Source organism: Amblyomma mixtum, chromosome 6 (genome assembly GCF_055824585.1).
Source record: "Amblyomma mixtum isolate Tamu chromosome 6, ASM5582458v1, whole genome shotgun sequence".
Taxonomy (NCBI): domain Eukaryota; kingdom Metazoa; phylum Arthropoda; class Arachnida; order Ixodida; family Ixodidae; genus Amblyomma; species Amblyomma mixtum.
In genome coordinates, this window is record NC_143017.1 from 115,682,740 (window position 1) to 115,710,598 (window position 27,859).

Consider the following 27,859-nt stretch of genomic DNA (forward strand, 5'->3'; position numbering starts at 1 on the left):
CCTAGCGCTAAGCATAAAATAAATTGCGCAGGAATGATCGTGAGAAGAAGCGGCGTCCGAGAGAAAGTTGGTATTGAAAGCTGGTCGCGAATAATGCATACAGCAGGCTGGTAAATAATCAATGACTCGCTGTCCGCCGCTTGTACGAGAATGCTTTTCATTTTGTTCTTGCTATGTTCACTGTCCTCCGCTCGCGTTTTGTTGTACTTTCGCGAGTCGCTCACTCGAAGAGCACAAAAGGCCAGGAGAGGTGCTTCAGCCACTCCGATTTTTGCTTTTTTTCTTCGGCGGTATTGATTTTGCACTCAATTCTAGGGCACTCGCAAGTAATAGCACGAACTATAGAAAATGCTCTCGAAATTTCAGTCGCGTGTCCGCATAGGACGTTGTCTATTTTTGCATAGCCTCGTGCTCTGGGCGTAAAACTCGCGTCGGAGACTGCGACCTAGGCACAGAACAGAAAAATACACTGGAAAATTCCACTATATCCTGTCTAGCAACTAGTTTAACCTCAAGCGGAAATTACCTTCGCGCCAGAAAATAAAACAAAAGATAAGGCATTGTCCGTGTACTGAATAGTGGCCTGGCCCGAACGAGGGTTAGCTGAGGTAAGGCACTTGGCTTTGGTTTTCTGGGGCCGTGTACCTTATCGAGTCCAGATTGTGTGAAATGAGAGAACAGATATCGGCGAACTATCCCGGTGCGGAAATTTTGGCGAGTCGGATAGTATAGGCGAGCTGTTGAAGGTCACAGGTCTTAGCGAATCGGCCTACTTTGATCGGTCGCGTCTGTAGACGGGATATGACACTTGACGGGTACGTGTATCTCTCCTCCACTGTGTTGAATAGACCCTTTGTCTTCCACTTTGTAATTTTATTAGCAAATAGAAGTGCACAGAACGCTGTCGCTGGCAGGCAAGGAGGGCCGACTCTAATTTTCATCTTCGGATGCTTGCGGACTGGATTTAACAGAATCTGAAGTAATGCACGGGACTGCATGAAGGCCGCTTCCATTCAGCAAATATGGTCTTTCTGTACCTCGTAATGTCGTGGTGTGAGACAAAACAGCATTTGTCGGATTTCTTAGAATCGCTTGACGAGTGTGCAGCGCCAACATCCCATTTTCCACTGTCTTGTGACCAAGCCCTAAGTGGAGGAGTATCGGAAATGGTTGACTGTTTAAGCATCGATAGACGAGGCTGCGGTCGGATTCATCCATGCCTGTCCATCGCTGCGTTAAATTCCGACTTCTTTGAGCGGCATGTAAGCTTAACCTGTAAGGTGTAAGTTTGGGTGTCTGTTCCTTGCTGCAGGGTGTTTTCCTGTTGAACAGGCCAGTCTGTTCCACAGCAGCGAGTGCGCTGTCATCTGCAAACAAGAAGTAGAGCTATCATATATTCCTGCACGTGAGAGCAGTTCGTGTCTGGTACACGCCCGTCACTTCGCCCACTGAGCATCATTTTAACGCAAGAGCAGCTTCTAGGATTCGCTCGCCGATCTGACGGCCCCGTCTGTAGAGCGTCTAGCTCGGTGCCAAAAAACTGCGAGGGAGACTGCACCGCTGCAACTTCACAGTTTTCACCACTGCTGTAACTTCACGAACATGGAAGAGTAATGCCGCAGCCTTTTAGAAACGCACCATGACCAGAGATTACCTCCTGTTTTTATGCGTTTTCTTTGCCACAGAATAAATTATTTCCTCCTCTCAGCCTTTACCACTCAAAGTCGCGAATTCACGCCTATGAAGCTCGCAGGTCTTTCAGCCAGATCGTTTGCGAAATAGTACCTAATGACGAGCATTTTTAGTCAGGAGGAGGAAGAAAAACGTTTACTGAAGTAAAAGGAACAATAGCCGTGACTTCAGGGCCCGGTCAGGCGTTCAAGAGACCTATATCTGACGACCTCTGTGGGTCAAGGTGACTCGGTGTTTGGTTTCCGTGTCCAAGCTGAGCAACGCGGCCTCCCACTGTTCGAGATTGCTGAGCTGCAGCTCCTCAAACAGGTAAGGGCGGGGGGGGGGGGGGGGGGGGGGGGGGGGCTGGACGACTTGCGGATTCTGCTGCCGTCTGTTGAGAGAAAAATTAGATATTATTAGATATTAAGGCTAAAGCTTTTAATGCCTCATACCGTCGTTAGCAGACGCTGTCTGCAGCCGTGTCGACAGACGCGTCGAGAGGCGCGTCGGCAGCGGTGTCGACAGACGCGTCGGCAGGTTTGTCCGCCTTTCAGCGTCACTGCTTAAAAAGAAACTGCGCCGAGGGTGGGATCGCCTTTGGCATTTGAAGCGGCGACGCTACCACTCCGCCACGAAGGCTCAAGGCTCGAGCATGAATAAAGGCGCATCTAGTTAATGCATAGGTTTTATAAATAACATAAAATGAATAAAGTGAAGGAAAGGAAAAATAAATAAAAACAAACAGTGCGCCAGGAAACGTTTTCGCCTTGCAGCACATTAGAGAGCCAAAGTGCCCCTGAATTATTCAGAACCTGTTTTGTTACTATTACTCATTCATGATAATCCTAATGGGCGACGCCAAATCAGTTGTTCCCAGTGCGCGCTAGCTCCTTATAGCGTTGCTCACCACGAGGACCTGAGTTTTTCATTAGTCCAACGAAGGGGCTTTTTGCAGCTATTCTTGGCCATGGCGCATCGCAGTGGCGTAGCATAGTAACTGTTCAAGAGCTCACAAGAACAGTTTAATTAATTCGTCGAACTCGAGTGCGGCGCAGTGGTTACAGACTGCCCCACGATATCTCCCACCAGAACACACCGTCTTCGCCGTCCTAAGAAACGGTTTAAAGAGTGAACGGAACGGCAACAGTGGACGCACCTTAACACAGGGACGCTACAATACACCTGCGGAAATCATCGACGGCGCATTTACGTAGCCAGCGTTAACATCGAAAACCAAATGAAAGGAAAATGCAATGCCGAGGTTTTTTGTCAGCATGACAATAGGTAAAGGTGAGCGATGTGGAAACTAGTACTCAAGAAGCAAATTAATATTTTACCTCTGCAGTGAAGTCGAGAAGCCATCAAGGTAATTTTGTGTTCTTATGAATGCTACTTCAAAGAAGACTGGAGGTCGTGCTGACGTGAACCTGAGTTACCGTACCCTATGCCTCGCTGCATGCAAAGCTGATTGTGGCCATCATAGCGCGAGCAGAAAAAGAATGAAGAAAGCGGAAAACTTAAGCTTTGCAGCAGCACTGTTTTGTGTGTTTTCTTCGTTCTTCCTTGCATGTGTGCACGCTGGTCATAGTTACAATGCACCTCTGTTTCCAAAACTAGCCAAAGCCTTCATTCTATCTCACAACCTCGTAGCATTTTTGGCCCGCTACCAATACCGCATGTCAGTGGAGAAAACGTAATGTTAAGAAGTCGAAAGAGCTAATTTTGTCTCATTCCGACCGAATGAGGCTGGTAATTTTGTGCGAAACACAATAGCCGCGTGTGCGCTCGCAAGGTGGCGTTTCCGGAGTGCATTAAGATTATGCCTCATGTGGTGGCGTCGCGATGACACGGGCCTTTGACGTACAGTCTTTGTCAAAAGTAACCAGGCTGCATGGTTTGGTTTCGTTTGGTTTATGGGGTTTAACGTCCCAAAGCGACTAAGGCTATGAGAGACGCCGTAGTGGAGGGCTCCGGAAATTTCGACCACCTGGGGTTCTTTAACGTGCACTGACATCGCACAGTACACGGGCCTCGAATTTCTCCTCCAAAGAAATTCAGCCGCCGCGACCGGGACCGAACCCGCGTCTTTCGGGCCAGCAGCCGAGCACCATAGCCACTGAGCCACCGCGGCGGCATGGTTTGCTTCTATCTTTTGTATTGGAGCCCTTACAGCTTCCCTGAAGCTGAAATGGTCGTTAAAGGTAAGGACTGGGGGTCTTCGTGCCTTCCAACAACTTTTGGTCTTTAGGAAAGCCACAAGGGCTCCACTATACAAGCCAGAAGCAAACCATGCAGCCTGGTTACTTTTGACAAAAGCTGTATGTCCAATGGCTGCAGTTACGTGTGGAGACCAAGCCCTTTTGTCGTTATACCGATGAAACGACATCATTTGCTTGGTTCAAGCACTCCGGAGCGCTATGAACTGAAGCCTGCTCGATAACAACCCTCATCAACGGCCTTTGGCCAACAAACTAGTGGCTAGCGGGCACACGAAACAGTTTAGTTAGTTCGCACTGTGTAATTATCGCACACATCGCACTCTGCATCCTCCATAACAATATTTTCTCTTCTAAAGTTTCGTGGGTTCCAATCTCCCATTCTGTCGTCGTCGCACTGAAGTAACCGTATCACATTTCTGCAGCCTTTCGTTAAACGTTTTAATGTCCGCCTTTTTTAACCAGTGCACAGCCAACAGCCAGCCGAACTTTGTGTCCACAGTTCAGTCCTCGACAGATCACTGCACCCGCCTGTCCGGTCACCCGAAACGCCTACGAGCGGTAATTACAGAGGCCGTCAAGTCAGCCGTCAGATGCATGGCTCGTTTCAAACCACGAATTCACACGCGGCGCCGTTCATTATGAAGCGCCATTTACTTCCGGGCTATAACGTTTAGCGCTGCTGTGGCGCTAGTAATGCGATGTGAACGTATTTAGTCGGTGGCGAAGGGTGGGGAATAACCATTGCGTTAAAAACACAGGCGGCAAACGACGCTGCGACGGCACAAAGCGTGGCGCGAGAAGGCAAGGGAACAATGGCGGGCGCTAGTTTGCGCGGACAAAGCAGAACTGGGAAGGGCGATCGCAGCGGTCTGCCCTGATCCACCGTTCCCTTCCTGTTTTCAGGGCTTAGTTCCTGCTTGTGAAGGAACGGCTTCCGCACGTGGCCCGAACGCGGTCCTTGAACGCGCAGCCCTGTGTTCATTAGCGCTCTGCTCCGCCAGGGTTCCCTGCCCACAGAGCGGAGTTTCCCGTCGGGCAAGCTGTCCCTATTTGCGCGCGGCTCCGTTCAAAGCCTTTGTGTTCGCGAACTCGCCTCGTGCCCTGCGGGTTCAGCCTTAAACTGCGCTGCCTGTCTGCTCTTGTGGTGTGCAACGAAGCGCTGTTTCGAACTCCGCGTAGACCCGAGCTAGCTGTGAAAACCCCAAGAACGCTCGCCTGCAAACAAAACTCTCAAACCGCACGGTGAGGACTACGCTAGAGAACACCTCGAATCCTGTCTACGCTGCACTCTGTACGCTGCAGGCTGTGTTAAACTCCTGCCGTCTGCTCGCATGTATAACTAGCCCATTGGGAGCTTCGGGATATAGTGTTTTCGTCGAAGCTTCGCAAATAGCCTCTGCATGTTCCTTCGAGCGAAGGCTGTCTGAGATGACGTAATGTTGTGCTGCTTTCAGACTGCGCGTAAGAGGCGGTTTTTACGATGCCGTGCATAATAAAACGGCGGCATGAGTGTCTCCTTTTAGTGCCGCGAACTACGTCCACATTGCTGCAGATGGCCTAGTTCTGACACCGTTGCGATATTCGCCATACACCTTTAGCATGTGGATTAGGACTACAAGGCGTTTTCGCGGAGACGTGTTAGCAACTTTCCTTCTCGAGCGACGCAGCGTAACCCGAGAAAAGCACAACAGCACGGCAATAGAGAGAATTTTAAGGTGTAGAGGCAAAAGGGCCAATCGATCTGTCGAAGTACCATGCTGGGAGGCATCGTCTATAATAGCGCAGATTGTTGGGCTAGTGCATTTCTCGTTTTCCTGCCCTCCGTCTCACCACTGCTGTGCCATATTTTTTGCCCAAGTATCGCATAACGGCTGCAGCCGGGCATAAAACTTAAGATCTAAATTATGTATTTCTGACCTGTATGACCAAGCTCAGTGATTTTTGGTTTCTACGCCGCATTGATCGCCCCATTCCCGTTGGTCGTGTGACTGCAGTTGCGCTTTTCCCTTGGCGTTCACCTGGTTCTCGAATAGGTAAGACAAAATCTTGACAAACGTTTTGTAATTTTCTTTAATTTTTATGCTTTTCTGCTGGACGCCTGAGTATATTATGCATGCACAGTACGAAACCACAATGGACGACCTTTGTCCCCCGTATTTGCAATCGGTGGAGTAAAAATAAAGCAGTTACGAAAGATATCAAGCAGCGAGCCATCACGCTGCTTCCTTCAGAGCAAAAGGAAATGTTCTCATCGCCAGAAGGTCAAGCACGCTCTCTCACGCGCACACCTTGAAGGCCCAGCCACCGACAATGAAGCGTGCAACTCAATATCTCTCACCACAAAGACTCCGTCTGTTTGCACATGCTACTGCAAGCATGGCGCGTAGCAGTACACAAACGGCGCACTTGCTTGGTTCTTCGCCTAAAATACCAACAAGAATGCGAACTAAGGGCGCCCTGTCAAAACATGAGTCTCTTGTTTGTGCAGGCCGCCCCACTGACATGTTTGTCAACGTATAGCTAGACGGCACATGGTGACTCGGGTCGGGTCGTTTTCTTGACGGAGCAGTGTAAGAACAGTCTGGGAACAGTTATGCGCATTGTTCATAATGGAGGAGCTTAAGGCAATCATTGAGACGATATAAAGGCGGAGTCAAAGTAAACGTAAGAAACACGCTGTCGAAAAAGAAGCTTACGTGAGCCTCCGATGCTGCATTCACTCACACTATATTTTAGACTCACTAAAATAGTTTTGATCACGCGCTGGTGATTTCTGCTGACTTGTTGCATCGGGTTTTAGACCACCTTGTAAAAAAAAATAAGACAAAAGATGCATGCCTACTTACGTACATCTTCCTTCAGAGGCGACAGAAGCAACAACCAACGTCTTCGTAGGCTGCAGACTCCGAGGACAGTAGGGAACGATGGTTGACCAGCTGAGTCAGATCCGTCGCACTGACAAACTTCGAGTCTCACGAATGGTAGGTCTTCTAAACTGTGCAGTAGCATTCATAATCGCATCTTCTGATGACGTATGCAGATTCAGAGGAAAGCTTGGTAAACAATTTAGACCGCACGATTCCGACTTGACTAGATACTCTGAGAGCAATCCGCGACCGATAGACCATAATCTTTCAGAACAACGGTCTGAATTAAAATTGGGGTGGAAGATTCCCGGAGCCTGCCACCTGCATACCCTGGGCGAAAGTCACGCTTAAATTAAGGGGAGGCGATGAATGTCGAGAAGCGCTGGTGTGAGCCGTCCATAAAAGCTACGCGGCTTAGGCATTGTGTCCGACCGCATACTGCTTAGTTATGCAGAAAATTGATATTGACTCTAAATAAAACAGCTTCGCTACAGTAATTCCAGACAGCAACCATGTAGTAATGCCCATTGGAAGCATTTACTCGACAGTTTCTATAATGTTTTAAATGAGAAGCACTCACAGGGCCAACCATTAGGATTTTCTGATGTACGTTGTAGGCTGGATAAAGTACATTGTTTTGGTAAGCGGATGAAAGTAAGAAAAATGAGAAACTTAAATCCACTGTTTTGAAGGTAGACCTCCAAGCAGAAGAATATGATGATGGAAAATGACATAAGGGGAAGGAATAATAATAACGTTCAATAAATACATCCTTCCCATGTGGTCTTAGTACTAGCCAGAAATAAAAATACTCACAACTACTTTACGTAAAGAGATAACAGTCAATAAAATAAAGAAATAGCACAAAGATAATAATAAAGGCGCAATTAATCATTAGCACCCACCAAAGCGCACCCATACGGCTGCAAAGGACAGCTATACAAATATCACTTCTCTCTCGTTCTACCATATGCTAGCCGTCCTGGCTAGCTCAGTTGGTAGAGAAGCTGTTCCGGTAAGGTGATTGTCCCGGGATCGAACCCTCACAAACACTTCTAGAGCAAGAAAACTTCGTCCTGGTCTGGTGTTCGAACCCCGGACCAGGACGAAGTTTTCTTAAACTAAGAAGTTTCTGTGAAAGCCGTACAGCCTTCCTTTGTAGCAGCATGGCTACGCTTGGGTGAATGCTGATGAGTAATCACTTCCTTATTACAAGTCTGCTCCACCTAGGGCGATTCCCTTAAACAACAGACCAACATAAATGGACGATTTCATCAAAAAAGGCGTCTCGTAAAGAGTTAAACCCCTAAAAGGTATGATTTTCAGCTACACATCATGTGAAAAGTATCCACACAGTAATGAAAACTGAAAACAATATTTGAGTATAAAGGTCAATTAGTACATAAGGAAAAAAACTATCAAGGAACGCGGTAGAACAAATCAGACGCGAATGCTTTGCTTTAAAGTAAAAATATCAATGAAAACACATAATAGTGATGTAAGAATTAAGAAAAACAAAAATAAACAGGTGAAAATGTAGAAACAAAGTAAAAGCAATACGCTAGAAAGGCGAAGTTATATCTAATAAAAGAGAGGTCTGTTCACAGTTGGACGCTATGAACTTCAAATAGACAAAAATAGTGAGTTCTGGGAAATATCGTGATGAAGACAATAATATTAATAATAAAAATGATAATACCAGAAGCATAAAGATGGTATTTCGGTGGCCCGGATTAATATCACGAGACAGGAGATCATGACTTGGGCAGTGGAGTCGGACGGAGGGCTATTGCTAGGCGCCCCAACCATTAACAACTTATCCCTAATCACTCATGTTCCGAAACGTAATTAAAAGGCCTTCGCTTCAGACTGCTCACACTATGCCGCTAAGAATGAGGCCTCTGCTGGAAGAAGATTCGACGTGAAAAGCAAAAGGGACGGATAGGGGCGACCGATCGGTTGTCTGTATTATTACGAGACACAGGACGACGACTTGGGCAAGACAGGCCAGGGCACGCAGTGGAACAAACACACTTGTTTATATTACATGCTCAGAATAGTTATCTAGCGTACGTTAGTGCTTATTCTATATTCTGTCCTATAAAGGCCACTCGCTAAGGCTCTATAAATTCGGAGCATTTAGAACGTCTTTCGGGCTTTCCGAAGATGCATGCAGATTTAGTTTGCCTGCTTTCAAACCGCGTTAAAGCACTTGTTGAACTTCACTAGCAAAGATTAATATCGTTCTCGATTTGGTGCCTCAACTAATTAACGCATTTGAAAACAGAAATTGACGCAACTCAGGGCGGAAGCTTCCGGGTTAGGCCGCGCGGGGTTAGTTTAGCTCGGTACCAACCAGCAACTTCGTTTTTAGTCTCCTATGCCGCCCTGCTGGCCTCTGAGGCCCTCCAAGAGCCTACGTAGAAAATTCAGTGCAGTTTGTGACCCTAAGGGCGCTTCCTAATTATTCAATATAAAGCACACTTCCAAATCATCTATTCAGCCGCTGCTGTGGGCGTATTTTTCCTCAATATTTTTCATTTTACTTCCACGAGGCACAGTCCCAACTACCGTATAGTTTAAGTACGACACCCTTCTAATCTCACACAGCTAATTTTTCACGACAGCCAAGAAGTCACTGCTCCACGATGCAATCCTTCGACTTTTAAGCCCTTTGCAGCTATAAGGGCCGGCTTTCGCAGTCCGCCAGCTTCGCCCAGCGCTGCATAAAATTAGTTATGCGGGCTCTAATTGCCCTTGCAAATTTCAGCGAAGCACTGGCGTGCCCTCCTCTTCCTCTCCTTTTCTCTCTCTCTTGAGCGTTCCTACCAGTGCGTGCACGCGCAGAGTCAGGACGGGTCATATATAGCACGTCGCCTCTGTGTACGGAGACGACCAATCGATAACTGCGCCGGGCCCGAAGCGCTCAATGTACTGCGAGTAATAACAGCGAACAGGGCGCGATCACGGCTGCCTGGGGAAACAAGTTCTGACACTTTCTGACGCTCTCTCGCCGGTTTTATTAATATGAATGGCGCGCGCAGTTTCATGCCTCAAAGATAGTGCGTGGCGTTTATGTGACTCGCGTCAGATGCCGTCGAGGGCCTCCGAACAAGCTGGAGGAACACGTCTGAGCTAGCTTATTCCCACGGTGTATCTAAACAAACTCGCACAAGTGTTTCCGTTCTGTCCTGTAGAAAATGCAGCTTGTAGTGAGGCAGGCATCGGCTGTCAGAGGCGCCTGAAGGTAGGCTGCAAAGTATGTTCAGTATAAGCAAGTTATTGGAGGAGCTGTCCTAATTGGAAAATCATAGCGTTACAGGAACAGGACAACTACAGACATGAGACAAGGCTCAAATGCGCTTCTGAATGTCGTCATTTGTTTCTCTTTGTCCTGACTATATTGCACTAACATCTTTTTAACTGGGCAAAGTATATACATTGAGCAGACTTGCTGCTGAGTTGTGTGCAAGTCATGTTTGTTAAAAGGCACGAAGACGAGACATGTTCCAAAGACGACGACACGACGAAGCGCTACTTAAACAGGGACCATGCCGTTCTTGATGCAAAAAGCGATGAGCCTTGTGCGATAATTACTGGCAATGACTTATCAAATCCATTCATCAATACTACAAGTGCATTCTAAGAGCGCTTGTTGTGGGGCTAGCAGAAAGGAAAGGTATGCACTCTTCGTTCCATCATCTTCTTCGGATTACGTCTTGCCCCGGTGTCTTTAAAACAACATCCCCTTGCCCCTTCTCGTAGGTCCCCGTGAGTCAGGCCAATCTGAATCAATCACGCCGCCGTACAGATCCCATTCGAGAATGCGCCCCCTATCGTGTCCACATAGATATCTTGCTCATTGGCCAGCAAGATGAACGCTGGGATATTTTCTCAGGACATATCAAGATGCAAACTCTTTGGCTAGGATAAAAGTATGCCACACTGCTGTCGTTGCAATCAAATACCGACATACGAGATGCAGGGTGCTACTGCGGTATAAATGTATTCTCACCCACTGCCCACTCGAAGCCACCGTTTCTGTTGATGCTATGCTCTCCTTTTACGAACGATACAGTTACAGCGAACGCTATTATGGGACACCATCTGTGGAGCCTCACGTCACCCCGTATTTACGTCGCACACTCCCACCACACACGTCGGCCCAAATTCACCCTTAGATATGGCTACTGAACCACATATAGCCGAGCAGTTATGAGCACCTCGATATAGATAAGGGGCAGTGGGGCGGAGCCACTGCCGATCTTTGTGGTAGCCCATGTGGCCTCAGTGTCAGTAGGTATTAGACATTACAAAAAGACTGGAAGCAGCACACTGACAGCTTTCGCTGAGTTTAGTCCGTTACGCAGCAGAGCCTGAAGTGTTAGCAATTTTTTCCTCCTCTTCATCTTACTCTCCTTCCAAGCTCACGTGAATATCCTCCAGCCGTCGCGGCCATGTGTGCAAGTATACACTAAACATGGCTATGTATGAAGTGAATGATTTTAAGTGTATGGTATGGTATGGTATGGTATGGTATGGTATGGTATGGTATGGTATGGTATGGTATGGTATGGTATGGTATGGTATGGTATGATATGGTATGGTATGGTATGGTATGGTATGGTATGGTATGGTATGGTATGGTATGGTATGGTATGGTATGGTATGGTATGGTATGGTATTTGGTGTTTTACGTTCGAAACGGGCACATTGGCTATGGAGGACTTCTTAGTAGAGGCCTCCAGATTATATTCGACCATCTGGGGCTCTGATGGCTCTGGGTTGTTATCAAGGTAAGCTTAGGCCAGCATTCTTTTTCAAGCGGACTCTACAGTACGTGTGGACACAAAAGTTATTACAATGTGCGGACGTAGAATCGAATCCGCGAATGTCTGACACGTAAGCCCCAGAATGCATTTATACATTAGGAAAAAAAAAGAACATTTTTTGTGTTCGCTCTACATCACTCCGTCGTTTCCACATCCACCGCAAAGCCGGGAATCCCGCGAATCCCTTCGCGCAGATTGTTCCGTCGGACACGGCTCGGTCGCCGCCGTCGTCGCAGCCGATTGCGCAGCCCTTCTCCGCAGGCCACCGGCCGCAGCCCGGAACGTCATTGTCGACGTGAATGGTGCCGCTCGCGTCTCGCCAGAAACCATTAGAGGAGCCGTGGACTTCGATCGCGTGCCGATGGCCTTCGCCACGGTGTAACGCGCAGGCCGGACGGTGCCTCGTTCTAGCGAGACGGATGTTACGGACGGCCGTTCTGCATTCCGAACCACACGCCACACTGGATTCCCTACACCGTCACCCCCCCTCTACCCTAGATCCCCACCCTATAACCCCTACTCGCAGTCTGTCTTGACGAGCGATAATATCAGTCTAGCCATTGAATGCACTCTAGATGTTACCTCTGCAAATTTAATTTTCACGTTTCCACACCCGCCGCCTTTATTCATTTTTCTTGGTGGGAACAGCCGAAATAACAAAACGCAGACACAGAAAGGAACACATAGAACGATGACGAAGCTGACTGTCAACTAAAATTTTATTGGAAAACCCGCGCTTTTTGTTTCCTTGTCAAAAAAATCTTGGTTTTATCTCCCGTGGGGTTCGTTCAAGAAGGAAATTTCTTTTCTTGATAGAGAGATTGATGGTGTACTAACGCACCGCTGTCCTTTTTCCCGTATCGTATCGCCAATGCCTCAAGGATCTCACGTGTCACTTGGTCTGCATACCTTTTCATGACTTGAACTTCATGCAACTTGGGCTCACACTTGCGCACTTTTTTGCCTTTTTTGTTTTCTTTACAATCTCTGCAATGCAGGGCTAGATTGCTGCTTGGGGCACCTGATAGCGATGATGCATGTTCCCTTATCCTATCATTAAGGCACCTTCCCGTCTGCCCTATATATTGTTTGCCACAAGCCAGAGGGATATTATAAACCACACCTTTAACACACTCGCTGAATCTTGTTCGGTGTGCGATCTGGCATTGCTGCTTCTTTTGCCTGTTGACTCGAGCACACATGCTCATTGCCTTGTTCGGTGCAGAGCAAACAACCCGGACCCCATGCCTCTTGCCAATCTTCATGAGGTTGTGGGTCAGTCCATGAACATACGGAACCACTGCTAATTTCTCCCTTCCGTTGCCTTCTTCCGGTCCACCTTTCCTTCCTTGCACTCCTTTTACTTTCCGCAGCAAGCTTTCAGCTACGCTGCTGAGCATCGGAACGGGGTAGTCCGCATTTTTTAGCCTATCAATCTGCCGCCGAAAGCTTGTCTCCATCTGATGCTCACACGATTTCTTCAGAGCTGACAAGAGAGCAGCACTCGATATTGCCCTTTTCACGGTCTTTGAATGGCTTGATGAAAAAGGGAGAAACTGTTTCTTCGCCCTAGGCTCGTACCTCCAACATAAGTGTCCGGGTTGGAATTCAAGGCGTAAGTCCAGGAATTGCAGCGAATCCTTGGCTGGAAGCTCGTGGGTGAATTTAAGCTCTGGGCAGGTTTTGCGAAAGGTCTCCAGTACGCTATCCTTGAGTCGCTCAAAGTCTGTTGAATCCTCTGTTCTGCACAAAACCAAGAAATCATCCACATAACGAAAAATCCGTATGACGCGATTTTCTTTCACAGATTCTTGTATTCTCTTGTCGCATGTGGCCAGGTACAGGTCACTGAGTAGTGGTGCTACCTTAGAGCCGATGCTGACGCCTCTTTTTTGGACGAACAAGGAATCCTCATGAGCGACGATCGTAGAGCCAAAATAGGCAAGAGGCATGGGGTCCGGGTTGTTTGCTCTGCACCGAACAAGGCAATGAGCATGTGTGCTCGAGTCAACAGGCAAAAGAAGCAGCAATGCCAGATCGCACACCGAACAAGATTCAGCGAGTGTGTTAAAGGTGTGGTTTATAATATCCCTCTGGCTTGTGGCAAACAATATATAGGGCAGACGGGAAGGTGCCTTAATGATAGGATAAGGGAACATGCATCATCGCTATCAGGTGCCCCAAGCAGCAATCTAGCCCTGCATTGCAGAGATTGTAAAGAAAACAAAAAAGGCAAAAAAGTGCGCAAGTGTGAGCCCAAGTTGCATGAAGTTCAAGTCATGAAAAGGTATGCAGACCAAGTGACACGTGAGATCCTTGAGGCATTGGCGATACGGGGAACAGGACTGCGGTGCGTTAGTACACCATCAATATCTCTATCAAGAAAAGAAATTTCCTTCTTGAACGAACCCCACGGGAGATAAAACCAAGATCTTTTTGACAAGGAAACAAAAAGCGCGGGTTTTCCAATAAAATTTTAGTTGACAGTCAGCTTCGTCTACGTTCTATGTGTTCCTTTCTGTGTCTGCGTTTTGTTATTTCGGCTGTTCCCACCAAGAAATATGAACCAACTAGCTCAGTTTTCTACTCTTTTAGCCTTTATTCATTTTGTCGCCAATTCTGCTGCCATATGAAACCGGTTGGATTAACTCTTGTGTAAATCCTCCCACTTTCCTCAGCTTTATCTGTTTTAATCCTTTCTTTTTTCGGAAAGACCAACACGTACAGTCTCTGTCAAAAGTTTAGAGCCCAGGTGGTTTGATTCTAAGCCTCGCAGTGGGACTTCTGTAACATTCGTGGTAGTCCTACCCATTGGAGGAGGCAGGACCAGAAATCTTCTTACCTTCAGCAAATTTGGAGCGCTGGAGATGCATTACGAACCAGACAGTGTGCTTCAGAAGCAAACCCCCTGGGCTCCAAACTTTTAACGAAGGCTGTACCTTATCTCATGATGGAGTTTGTTCACCTGCTAATATGTTTTATGCTCGTCTTATATAATGCAAGCCTGAATTTTATGTCATCAGCAGTAATGAATCTTAACTTAAGCCGCCACGGTGACTGACCCGAAAGACGTGGGTTCGATCCCGGTTGCGGTGGTCGAATTTCGATGGAGGCAAAATTCTAGAGGCCCATGTGCTGTGCGATGTAAGTGCACGTTAAAGAACCCCATGTAGTCCAAATTATCCGGAGCCCTTCACTTCGACTTCCCTCATAGCCCGAGTCGCTTTGGGACGTTGAACTCCCATAAAACCAATGAAACTTAGTTTTTCCTTTCTGTGTCGTAGTTAAATTGAGGATTCGTGTCAGGATTACTTTTTTTTTTTTTTACGGCAACGTGAAACTACATTATGAACCAACGTTTCCGAAAGCGTGACAAAAAGATCAACTAATGGCGCCCGATGCGCGAATGGGGTCAGATCCACGAAATATAAGCGAGCAGTTTACGTAAACGCCGGTCATTGCTTAGTTCCCGCTTTGAAACAATCAAGCATCAAGGTGTGGCGATGTTTTTTTTATTCCTTTCGCGTCATTCATCGATGAAAAATGTTAGAAAAGGTGCCGTAAAAAGACAATGCAAAGTAGGCGGGATTTTCAGCTACTTTTCATGACGAGCAAGAATTAAGTACTGCACTACTATGGGAATGAAGCATTGCTTCATTCTGTTTTCATTGATTTGATCGTGACGCCATCGTCCCTGCAGTGCAACTTGCAGTGACCATCGATTTTGTTATTCTTTGGGTACAGTAAAGCGTGGTGGAAGTCGCATTGCCGAATTCACTACAAACGGTAATTCATATCTACCAGTGGTAACATCGTATTCAGCGCAGATAAGTACTCAAAGTAACGATCACAAGACATGGTTGTGCTTCCTAACTTCTTTACGTCCATGCTAAAACCGAATCGGTTTCTTCGTTGCTTTCTGCATTTATTTTTCTCTTATTTTGTGTTAATTCATCCACTTCTTCTTATCTCGTTACAGAGCTGTTCAGAGATGGGCATTTCGTTTGATACCAATCAACAAACTTTCTGTTCGTTGTTTTGGCATCGCGAGACTCATTCACACTTGCAACGCTATGCATTAATTCAGCACCCTGTTTAAAAAATTCTCCGCTACAGTTTCACTGCACACTCGTCGTCAAAAACACATCATAGCAAAAAAATATTGCGTATAGCGGGAAATATACAAAATGCGAAGTGTTAGATAAGAGCAAAGAGAAGTGCGAACTTCCTAACTCGTCGAAAGGGAGGCCGCAAATCTCCCGAGGGCAAACAATCGCCGCGCGAGCCGCGGAAGCGCGCATGGAATTCGTAAAGCTGGTAGACGCGGCGAAAGAAAAACATCGCATCCAGCGCTTCATACTTTTTCTCCCTCTCTCATCCTTTTCGCCTCATCTTTCTGCCTTTCCCGCTTCGGTTCGGCGGCCGCATTTTACGACTTCTAGGGGCGCAAAAGCGGCATGCGTGTGCTTATGCAAAGGGGCCTGTCTCCTTCCGACCGAACGGCGCGCTCCTCGTAGACGGCCGTAGTGTTGTTCTTTCTCTTTTATTTTACGACCGGCGAGAGTGGCCTATCGCGGTTCGCACAGCATTACGCCGTGCAAGCTGCAAACCGCTTTGATAGCGCTGCCCTGTCGCGGCGGTCTATGGGCTTGCATCCGCGCGACTGGCTTCCCTTGCATATTAGCCTCCGTTCCTGCATTCAGGACGCGCGTTACTTAAGCGACGGTATAGTGAATTGTAAATAGACCCCACTTGTCAACAGTCGGCAGGCTTCGTTGACGTCGTGCGTTTCTGGGTGAATGTGCGCGCATGTTTGCATAGCATGCCCATATACACGCACTAGCGCTTGATGGGCAGAGCTTCAAAGGCGCCGACAGAGTTCGATAAACACAGAGGCAATACAAGCTTCGGCTACAGTGCTCACCTCTCCTACCCGTCATTCCGGACGACGGCTACACTTCCTTCCATTTTACTACTGCTTCGTGACATTTGATGTGCGCGGAACATAGGTGGCAAAACAAAAGGCCGCCTCACAGAAGGCAGGTGAGGGAGCCAACCGAAGTGCGAGTCGCTGGCATTATGAAAGCATGCGGAGCAGAATAGGGACCATCATGGTACTAAAACACGCCGAAATAGTCAGCGATTACCGTGAATCTTGAGCGGTCTGGAACTAGCACGGCCCGCGACTTTAAACGTATGTCTTGCTAAACAACCACAGGAGTAAGGCGCGGTGCCAGGTACGACTACCGCGCAGGTGACGACGTACGCGTGCGATAAAGCGTCCTCATATTCGAGTTTACTAGGGTGCGCGTCTAGGTGCTCTTTGTTGCTGCTCTTGTTGGTGCTTACAATTATTACTTCGTAGACTTTCTAATTCCTTCACACCGCGGTTTGCTCACTACCTCGCGTAAAGAGGCAGGTGGCAGTAGCGGAAACGGCTTGATAAAACTGCCATTTCTCTGCGTGCACCTTTCGTTACGCCGGTCATTTTCTTTGCTTACTTTTTTTCTTTTCAACGTGGCTGTTTGTTTCTTTTTGTTTTAGTTCCCCACGGCGGGTGGCTGCAAACTGCTGACATGTTTTCGTTTTGTGCTGTCAGTACGCTTTCATCTTTCCAGACGTGCGGTTAAGGCTGCATTGATGTGGACCAAAGAAAATATCACGACCCGAGCGTTTTGGAAGCGATAAAAATTGCTAAATGCGCAGACTCTTCTGTATTTCGCGATTAAATTTTTTAAGGGCTCTCACTATCGTCCTTTGTGTTTTACACTTATTTGAACTGCAAAGTAGATTTCTGATTCTTCTGGTTATGATGCTCACTCTTGCTTCTTTTCTGGTTCTCTTATACTTCACTTCCTCTCTGTCATGCACGCTGGCGCCACATAGGTCTGGCTGTAAAATCGAACTGTCCTGAAAGTTGCATATTTGGAAGGAGAAGAAAGGTTCCTTCAAAAACGCAGCAGCAAGAACAAACGGGCAAAAATCTTCATCTACACGCACAAGGTTTAAGGCATAGTGAATATTTTCCAACGTTCAAGACTGCAAAGCTAATGCAAGAGTTGAAATCTGGGTTAGTTGGTACATACTTAAGAAAAAAACCAGCCAAAAAGACGGGGACAAAGGAGAGACGAGGCACACACAGCGACTGGTCGTTGTGTGTGTCTCGTCTATCCTTTGTACCCGTCTTTTTGGCTGGTTTTTTTCTTAAGTATGCAAGCTAAACTCGATGTTGGAAGTTCCGAACGTGTCCCAAGAGATCTACGCGTGCTGGGAATCAACCAAGGACGCCAGCACCCTGAAACACTCGGTTTTTAACTCAACTCGCTCATCTTCCTTCATCCTCGACAATGTCGGGCCTCTACAGGGCTTCGTGCCTGCGCGCTGTTTTCGAACCGTTGTTTTCGTGTTCAGCGTAATACCAAGAGAGATTTAGGGCTCGATAAATTTTTCCATGGAAAAACACATTCACCTCCGTTTTTCTTTTTTTAGACGCAAAAAGCTCGAAAAGTAGATCGTCCAAAAAGAATCTTTCTCGGCCGGTCACTCAGCGCCTTGTCCCTTTCTCCTCTGGTGTTGCAGGGTCGATGAAAGAGCCCTTCGCCGCCGCGTTGCCGCCGTCGGCCCAGCACCGGAGGCCTCGACGTCCGCACTAGGTGGGGCCAGCGAGGAGCCGGGCCCACCACCGCTCGGCCCCGGGGTTGACGTGGCGTCGCGTCCCCGCGGGGGGCACAAGCCGTCGCCCTGGTCGCGGCAGCCATGAAGAGGGACGAGGACTCCGAGTCCGCGTCCCTGGTCGGCCGCGAGAACCCGGGCTCGTACACCGAGGATGCCCGGCCGGCGCCCGCCATTCGGGAGACCGACTATGTGGACACCGACGTGCCGCTGCTGTCGCAGTTCCACGAGGACGCCATCGCGCAGGTTGGTGGGAGAGACACTGGGAAGAAAGGGAGGGCGCGGTAGCCGTCTCACTCAAGGCGGACACCTAAATAGATAATAAGGACGGAAAACTGGGCGAGTTGGTGGAGATTCATAGTTTAAACTGCGCAAAAAAAAAAACACAGACACAAAGGTAGAAGGCACGACACGAGCCTGCTAGACGAGGCCTGCTAGATGAGGAGATACCTTTCCTACGCAATTATCTTAGCACAAGTAGGCAGTACGCAACACTGACCTGACCGGATGCTACCTGTTGATTTTTTCCTTGTTTTGGGTTTTGTTTTGTATGAATGAATTGACAGTGCACGCGCCAAAGTTTGTGATTGTGTTGCGTTTGTTTATATGCGTCTATGCCCTGGGTTATTATCTTTCGAGCTTTTATAATCATCTGTTCCTGAAATAAAAACCTGAATAGAGCCTTGAGGAATCGGGGGAAGTAGGGATTGCAGGGAAAACAGTGAGAAATGGCAGCACGTACCGTCTTTACTAAAAAGTAAGCAACTAATTAAAGACAATGGTTCTCTTTATCTCACTCAGCTTACACAGGTTTTGCGCTGTCACTGTCTTCGTCTCTTCCAGGTGTGTGTTTAAGGCTGTGTTGAAAGCATGTGGAGGAGAGAAACTGGATGAGACGAGCATCTTGAGAGCAGTAAAAATTCTAAAATTCGAGTAGGCGATATACTCAGTCTCTCTTGTTACTTTTGGCATAGACAGTTTCTATAGGACGCGTGGACAGGCACAACCCCCGTGCTCGAGGCAGTGGTGTCTCAACTCATCATTAACCTGCATACTGCAGAGGCGTCCTTCATTCCATAACGCCAGCCTCCAATAGCGTTCGAGAAAAATATTTGTACAGGAACAAAACGATGAGGTGAACTCTCAGTTAAGTAAGCGGTTTTACCATCGTAGTGTACGTAATCGGCCGTAAACTAGAAGCACTCTGTAACCTAACGTAACGAAGGGTGCATTAGTGTGAACGGCGTCTCCATATTATTATGTCCTAACCGAAAACCCTACGCGCTCGCATGCTGCCAGGCGAGGGAGTGTGGTCCTCTGGTCCACGTGCGCTTTCGAGCGGCCACTCCTCTGAGGGATATGGCCCAGTTGTCGCTCTCCCGACTTCCTGGACCGTGGAAACGGCTGTGTGGGTGCCTTTCATGATCACGTATGCAGCTTTCGAGGTGGAAGCGAAACGCTGTGCGGATAATCTGTCTGCGCAGGCTGGCGAAGGCCTGTTCCAGTGGCTGGTGTTCCTGGTGTGCGGGCTGGCGCTGGCCGCGGATTCCATCGAGATCATGGTCATCGCCTACGTGCTCCCTTCGGCTGAGAGGGAGCTGTGCATGGACGACACCCGCAAGGGCTGGCTCGGTCAGTGTCGCCCAGGTGGCAGCACGGGGCAACGCTGCGCTGTCTGGTTTCCAGCGCGACTTGTCGATCGGCCGCCTAGGACTTGCGAGCAATATCCCATTGTGCGTGCTCTTCGCACGAATTTTGCTCTACTGTTGATGACTCCAGACAACGTATCGAAGGAGATAACGGCAAACTAGAATTTGTGGAGCAAATCAAAATCAAATCAAATTTATTCATCTTCATTTAGTACACGAGTTTTCCCGTCCAACCTAAGCACAGCGTGCTTGTTGGTTGTTCAGGCAGTACAGTGAATCACCGAATGTGTACAAAAATTATCCACAAAACAATAAATTAAGAACACTAGTACATGCATATTATACAAAAATTATGTATGCATATTGAGCAAATAGGAATGCAACTCGAGAAAAACGAAAAAAAACATGAACAGACGTCATCATAACTTGAATTGAGCCATATCCAAACAACTATAAAATCTGAAGCAAAAACAGGGAAAGTAGATTATAGCATGCAAGAGGCCATCAGTGATTTATCTGCAAGGATGAGCACCATTTTGTTTTGAAATTGTAAAATTCTTCACCAAGTTCATTGAATATCCGCGGCACATAATATCTCCTTATCTTTTTCCCATAATGCGTAAAGAACTGCGCACCCACCGGACGTGCGGCAGATTTTCCAGAATTTTGCTAGACCCCAGCTGCAAGCGTACGTTGAAAACAGTGTTCTTAATTATAACGCCAGTCTCGGTAATTCCTGCTTCATAATTTTCACGAAATAAGCGGTCTGAGTTAAAAAAAAAAAAGATGTGCACAAGTGCACCAAACGCAGAAACTCAAGAAGTACAGGAAAGCTTAATAACATCGGCGTCACTTCTAGCTAGCCTGCCTTCGCCTGTTTTTCTCCGCCGAAATGTAATGTCGTTGTTAATATTAAAGTATACAATCTGAGCTCAAGCGCGGAAGGTATACGACTCAATCTTTTCCGAGGTTTATTCCAGCACGCCGAACCTCCGGTTCATGAGCCCCGTGCTTAGCCAGCTCCGCCAACCTTTCGCAGACTGAAGGATCTGCCTCATGTACAGGAATTTCCTGCTCCGTTCCTTTATTTTGGTCCTTTCATTGGTGCTGCAGCTTATGTTGCCTTCCTCGAAATTCCACGCAATACTAAAGAAAGAAATGACAGCGAGAGCACGCCGATCCCGGGGTGCCATTACATAAATCTGCCCAGCCTAGACAGGCAGGCTTGGAAGCCGCGCACACGCCTTAAGTGCAGGTACCAGCTAGCCGCCTCCCTTTTTCTCCCCAACTCCTACGACCTCTACTCGCACGTCGCCCTCCTAAACGATCAGCCCGGGTCCGAAAACGGCTCCGAAAGGGACGAGAGATATCTGTCTTCACTCCTTTTATATCACTGTCTTCCTTCCTTTATTTCTTCCTGGCGTCCCTCTTCCTTTTTACTCCCTAATTCCACCAGGAAGATATTTCCATCCGCCTCTACCCAACTCTTTTTACCTTTTGATTTTCCCTCTTAGTCGTTCCTTGTTATCCCATGGCTGCGTACGTGACCCTTGGTAACTATTTTTCTACATTTCACGGATTTAGCGAAGGTGTGATTTACGCCTGATTGCCACGGGCGATCGCGCGTCCTCTCCTGGATCGCCGTTTTTTTTTTCTTCTTCCACATTTGCCGCTGAAATCGAAAATCGCCCCCGTGTGGTCCCCCCCTTGTCGTCGTCCGATCCCCCGTTCTCCAACGCTCGCCTGGTGTATATACGGCCGTGACCTTACCGCTGATTAGAGCCGCAGCAATACGAGCCCTCTCGGAGAGGTCCGCCGGGAAGAAGGGGAGAGGGAAGTCGCAGCGAGGGAGAGAGTGAACGAGCGGTCGTGGTTCCGCGGGGTCATAATCACACCGGCGGCGATTCAGCGAAGCCCTTCGAGGCCGCGGCTCGCTCTCCGCCCTCATTTGCTCCCTTTCTCTCCCGACCCTGCGTACTGGCTCAATCTTTCTTCGGGCCGAGTAGCCTACCCCACCGAAGAAGTGACCCTGCTATTGCTCGTCCCGCTGGGCTCAGTTTTCGTCCGCCTTTCGTCCATCTGTCTTGTTTTTGTTGTTATAACTCGCGGTGTTATAAGCGAACAAGCTGTGGTCTCAGGCTCATCGGCTTGCACTCTTTTTCTGCTGCATACTGGCCCTCTCTTTTTCGTTTCTGAACCCTTCCTTCCGCCGTGTGCACCACACATCCTTTTTCATTTCCTTTTTGTCTTCCTTGCTATCCCTTGCATGCTGCGCCAGCCTCGATCAGTCCAGGCCCGTGGGCATGCTCCCGGAAACGTCTCATTTTCCGCTCGATGCCGTATCGGATTTCTTCTTTTTCCTCTATCTTCAGTTTACTCTCGGCAAAGAGTTCTTCCTGTATTTCCTGCGCCGCTGCTCCTTCAGCTCCAGCTCTGTTGTGTTAGAGGCTGCGTAACTGCCCTGCTATTATGTTGTGGTTGCCTTTTACGTGCGTTCCCGTTTTTCTTACGTCTCGTTTGCTCTCGCGACGACACACGGCAGCTCCAGTCCGGCAGCTGCGCTTCTTCTAATCCAGGCAGAACAGGCATGTCAGGGTCTTCAGAGTCGTACGCGGAAGCACAGAATAGGTTTCAAGATTCTTCTCCTTGGCTCCGCATTCAGCGGCCCCTTCCGATCTCGCCCCCCTCCTCGACCCCCCCCCCCCCTCTTTCTCTCGTTTGGTAAAATACGTCAGCTTTCATTTCTTTTCTTATTACGTTTTCTGACTTCTGTGAAGTCATTACTTCCCAATAAACTGAAATAAAACCAGCTCGAGAGTGAAGCGACAGCGACGAAAGTCGCAAATGAAGCAAGGTTAAAGCTTTCTTTTATTCTATGTTGGAGAGGGCAGATTTGACAGGATGTAATTTGGAGCTTCTGTTCTGGCTAAAATAACTGGCAGGCTCAAAAGTTTATAAAGAAAATTATTAGCAATCCTTCTTTCCAAGCAGTTGGTAGGAACACAGAATGAGAGTGCGGACCCAGCTTCGCGCCACATGGGAGGACAGCTGTGAGGCATTAATCTTCCACCTATTTTCATTTCGGTGGCCTCGAGAAACGCTGCGCTCCGTTTCATCTTGTAGCCCTTATTTTTCGCAACTTTCCCAACTTTAACGAAAAAAATAAGGATTGCTTTAACAAGCTCATTTAATGTTATCTTCCTCATGAACTGCATCTGGTCATATATCCTTCATCCCCTAATTTCTTAGTGATTTCCCCTGTTCAATTGTCATTAATATTGAAACATCGTTACGTAGTATAGACACTAATTACAATAGTAATACTTTATTTACAACATATGATGCAGGAGACGCGCAGAAAAACTGCCGACAAACCAGGTTGACAGTGCCGCGGGCCATCCAACGGCAGTTCTGATAATGTGAAAAGATAGGTTAGCGAACAGCATCTTAGTCACAGACAAAAATAAAAGCGCAATGCATACATAGTGAAAAGAGATATCTGGGCGAGTTGATATGATGTTATACCGTATACTTAAACAGCGCGAAATGCAGGACATAAAAATGTCGTTTCATGCCACCGTCTTTCCGGTTGCCTAAATCTGCAAAAAGCGTAATAACTGCCCCATTGAATGACAAAAAAAAATATCTTAATATTGTACTTAATTAACGACAATGTTTCGCCTGTGAAAAACGTGCAAACACAAAACTTTCATTTTCAGAGGAGGGAAACATCACAAGTACCCCATGTCACTTTCATTTCATAATGATCGCTCCCGCTATATCCGATTTCCATTTTTCATGTCCTTAGGCGTTAATTTGTTTTATTCAATACACTTTTCTGCAAGCCTGATCTAACCTTGTATTTTAGCCTTTGTTACTCCTACCTAGTATTTTAGCCTTAGTTATAGCCTTAGTAACTCATGCGCCGATATACCCGACATAATCTTGCTGCCTCTTGAAATATAGCTCTTGCTATATTGAGTGATATTTGCTCATTTTAGCACGTGCGGGTACAATCTACGATTTCGCTTCTCCTCGTCCATGTCTTCTCACTTGATCGCCGCTCTCTGTAACGCTGCAACGTTTTTTTTTTGTTTTTTTTTTTTTGCTCTAGGGCTCAGTGTCAACGAGAAGAAAGCAATCGTTTTGATAGCGGCGTGACAGAGTGCTGTCATCGCGAAGGAAACATAAGATTAAATGCTTTTGCAGAAAGAAAAAACCGTGTGCACCAGCCCGCAGCACGACATTCTGCATGGCCCACTAAGAGGGAGCGTCCTTCGTCGCGAGAAATACGAGGTGGTACCCAAAAGAAATCGGACTTATTTTTGTTTGAACTTATTTGTTCACATTTTCAGCACAGACCTTCAATATCCTTCAAAGTACTCTCCACTTACAATGATACGTTTGTCGAATCTTTCATTCCATTTTTCAAAACATTGTTTAAATTCATCTTTTGTGATGCTTGACAGTCCCTCCGTCGTTTTTTCTTCACCTCAGCAACATCAGCGTAACGCTTTCCATTCACCTGTCTTTTCATTCTACGAAACAAAGAAAGTAGCACGTGGCAAGGTCGGGTGAGTATGAAGGTTGAGGAACAGAGGTCATGCCATTTTTGGTCCGAATTTCTCGTAGAGACAGGGCTGTGTGAGCAGGGGCATTGCCATGGTGGAAAAACCAGTCACCCGTCTGCCACAAATCAGGCCGCTTCCACCAAACACTGTTGCCCAATCTTTTCAAAACATCCAAACAGAAAGCCTGGTTAACTGTCTGACCCTGCGGAACAAATTCTGAATGGACGACTCCTCTCAAGTCGAAAAAACAAATCAGCATTGTTTTGAGGTTTGGTTTCACCTGACGAGCTTTCTTGAGGCGAGCTGAATTTGAAGTTTTCCATTGGCATGACTGTTGCTTTGATTCAGGATTTAATTCAGGAACACTTGAGTTGTCCCCATAGCATCGTCCTTGAACGTCTTCCTGAATATTTCAAGAGTTTCCGTTCCACTTTTTCCGAGAAAAAATCTGAATTTCACCGGCCCACGCTGTTCACGAAAATCAGCCATTGCAAAAACGACACTCACACAAAACAGTCGTCACTCTAAAACTCTGCCTAAACTAGTCTGACCTCATACAGCGACGGCACTCGGCTTACTGACTCTGAAATGTTCGTTCTATGCGCTCCTAGCGGCAAAACGCGGTACCACAGAAGCTGTGCCGATTCAAAAAATTAGTCCGGTTTCTTTTGGGTGCCCCCTCGTACTGCTACTGGGACCTTAACAGTAGCTTGGTTTGGGCTTTGGTAACAGTTGTTTGAAAACGTAGCGCCTGTCCCGTCCACATCTGTGTCGTCCGTGTCTTTTTTGCGCTGTGTTTTAAAGAAAAACTGGGACCTGCTTTTTATCGGAAAAAAAGTGCAAAGCGTGACCCCTGGTTTTTATGTTAAAAAAAAAGGGGGGGGGGGGGGGGCAGAGTTGTTAACAACGCGGGATACGCATATAACCCAAGCGTGTGCGAAACTGGGCGACAGAAAATGGAGCAACATGTTCTCATATGCCCTCCTACAAGTACGGGAATCAACACACACGTGTGCACATACACGCACGCGCACACGCAGGCACGCATGCATGCACGCACGCATGCACGCACGAGGGCGCACGAGGGCGCACACACTGCTTGTTTCAGAGCTTTGTCGCAAAGGAGCCGTTCGTGCGTGGTACCTATCTATAGAAGCGTGCTCCTGCCCCTATCCTCCGGCAAGTGTCGTCTTACAGTCTCGTGTCTCCATTTCATTCTTATTCCCATGAGCTCCGACTCATGTGGAGTGGTACACGCTCGCCTAATTCACAGGGAGCTAAAAACTGAAGACATTCTTTAACGGGGCTTATACATGCGCCTCTCTGCGCCCGCTCCAGCGTGAAATCGCCTCCTTTTCCCATTTCTTTTCTTCCCAGGTCCTTTCGGGCGTAACGAAGGATGTCGTGCAGCAGCGCTCGTTCGGGTGCACTCAGGTTTGCCCCGCGCACTTAGTCTCGCGTTCTTTCTACACTTTTCCTGCTTCCGTGAAATACGACCTCTTCCTGTGGCACACGCTGCAATAATATCTACGTTCTAATTGCTTTATCTTGTTCGCTTTCTACTGCGTGTGCTTTCTAGAGTGCCTTTAAACTATCAGCAAACTTCTGTACGCTGGTTGAAAACTATACGTAGATGCTTACACATGCTTCGTACCATTTTTATCCTGCGCACTTTTCACAGCCGTCTGAAGTTTTTGTTCGTAGAAGACCAACTTAAGAACCTCTTTTAAAGCGTTCTCGAAGCCAGCCTTTAATTAGCGAGCATCGAGGGATTCCTGCGTTCGCCTCGCCGGTCCCAAAATTTTCGCACGGCTGCGAATGAATTAGGGAAAGTTTTCTTCGTTAAGCATTTACTAAAGCTTTTCTTTTATTGTTGTTGTTCAATGTCACGCGCAGCTCTCTGAGATACTTTGATTTTGCTTCGAAAAGAGCCAAAGTGCACGTTGAAGGCGCTTGTCTCTGGGCGTTGTAAAAATTAATTGTTGCAGACGTGAGGACGACCACGAAGGAAGCCGCGGTCAAAGATGACAGCTTGGGTGACAGCGATATGGTTTATAGTAATTCAGAAACTTCGTGCTTACTTGCTTGAAAAGAAGGCGCGTCAGGCGCATGCAAATTTCGGATTTGAGGTTAACTAGTGAAACCAGAGTGCTTTATGGTTTCGCGTTCACGGCGCATGTGTCTTGGTTTATCGGGGTTTAGCGTCCCGAAGCGACTCAGGCTATGTATGAGGGACGCCGTAGTGAAGGGCTCTAGAAATTTCGACCCCCTGGGGTTTTTAACGGGCCCTGACAACGCATAGTACACGAGCCTCTAGAATTTCACCTCCATCAAAATTCTACCGGCGCAGATGGGATCGAACCCACGTCTTGCCGCGTCTTGCAGCTGTCTTGCCGACAAACAAAACAAACCCTTAGGCGCGTGACACTTGTTGCGAATTACTATGACAATGAAAGTGTAAGCAGGAGACGTCTGCCACAAGTATATTGCTATAAAAGCCAGAATATTAAGAATATTTTGTCAAAATAGTTAGTATAATACTGGACGTCGTTGTTCGCCGTTAAAAACAAAGGAGCTTTTTGTAAACAAAACCAAATGATTCTGGTTTTAGGCCTGCGGCCTATCACGGCGGGAGCGGGGTTGTGATGATGTAGTAGCTGAGGTCTATGTATTCCATTGGTGAAGCGTGCGGTAAGGAACATTGAGGACAAATTTAAGTTGGCCTGTTTCGATAAGGTTGTAATAGCAAAAAAACCACTCTCACTGAAAATGGAGCTTTAATAAGCTAGAAAAGAAAAATACAGATGGCGCCATTTCGCAAGTAAAATGCGAGCGCTGACACCAATTTTTCGCGGATCCCGGAGGCTATACACAGCGCCGTTCACTTCAAACCGATGTAAACCCGTCCTTTTCGGCACGGATATCGCGTGTCTGAATCGAATGGTGGGAATATTTTTAAGTCCAATTTCCGAGGCGATAAATGCGTCTTTGGCTTCCGAAAAAACGTGACCAAAGCCCGAAAGAGACACAGAATCAGTTTTTACTGAGAACAATAATAAGACGGAGTTGTCCTTAGTGTTCCTCTCATCATCATAAGCATCAGCCTGACTACGCCGACTGCAGGTCAAAGGCCTCTCCCGTGCCTCTCCAATTAATCGGCACTTTGCCACCTGCGGCCACTGTATTCCCGCAAGCTCCTTAATCTCATCCTCCCACCTAACTTTCTGGCGCCCCTGCTACGCTTGCCTTCTCTTGAAATCCACTCCGTTACCCTTAAGGACCAGCGGTTATCTTGCCTTCGCATTACATGTCCTGCTCAAGCCCATCTTTCCCTCTTGATTTCGACTAGAATTTGTTATTAACCTGCGTTTGTTC

General features: G+C 47.4%; 1 protein-coding gene across 2 annotated transcripts in view; it reads left to right on the forward strand.

Moving 5' to 3' along the window:
• LOC149340136 (synaptic vesicle glycoprotein 2C-like) overlaps positions 1-27,859 on the forward strand; it is a 188,418-nt gene that overhangs the window by 131,829 nt on the left and 28,730 nt on the right. For both annotated transcript variants that reach the window (XM_089548892.1, XM_089548891.1), the window contains 2 exons: positions 18,172-18,510; positions 19,749-19,896. In XM_089548892.1, coding sequence (XP_089405018.1) covers positions 18,349-18,510; positions 19,749-19,896 — 310 coding nt within the window. In that variant the 5' untranslated portion in view covers positions 18,172-18,348. The remainder of the gene's footprint in view (positions 1-18,171; positions 18,511-19,748; positions 19,897-27,859) is intronic.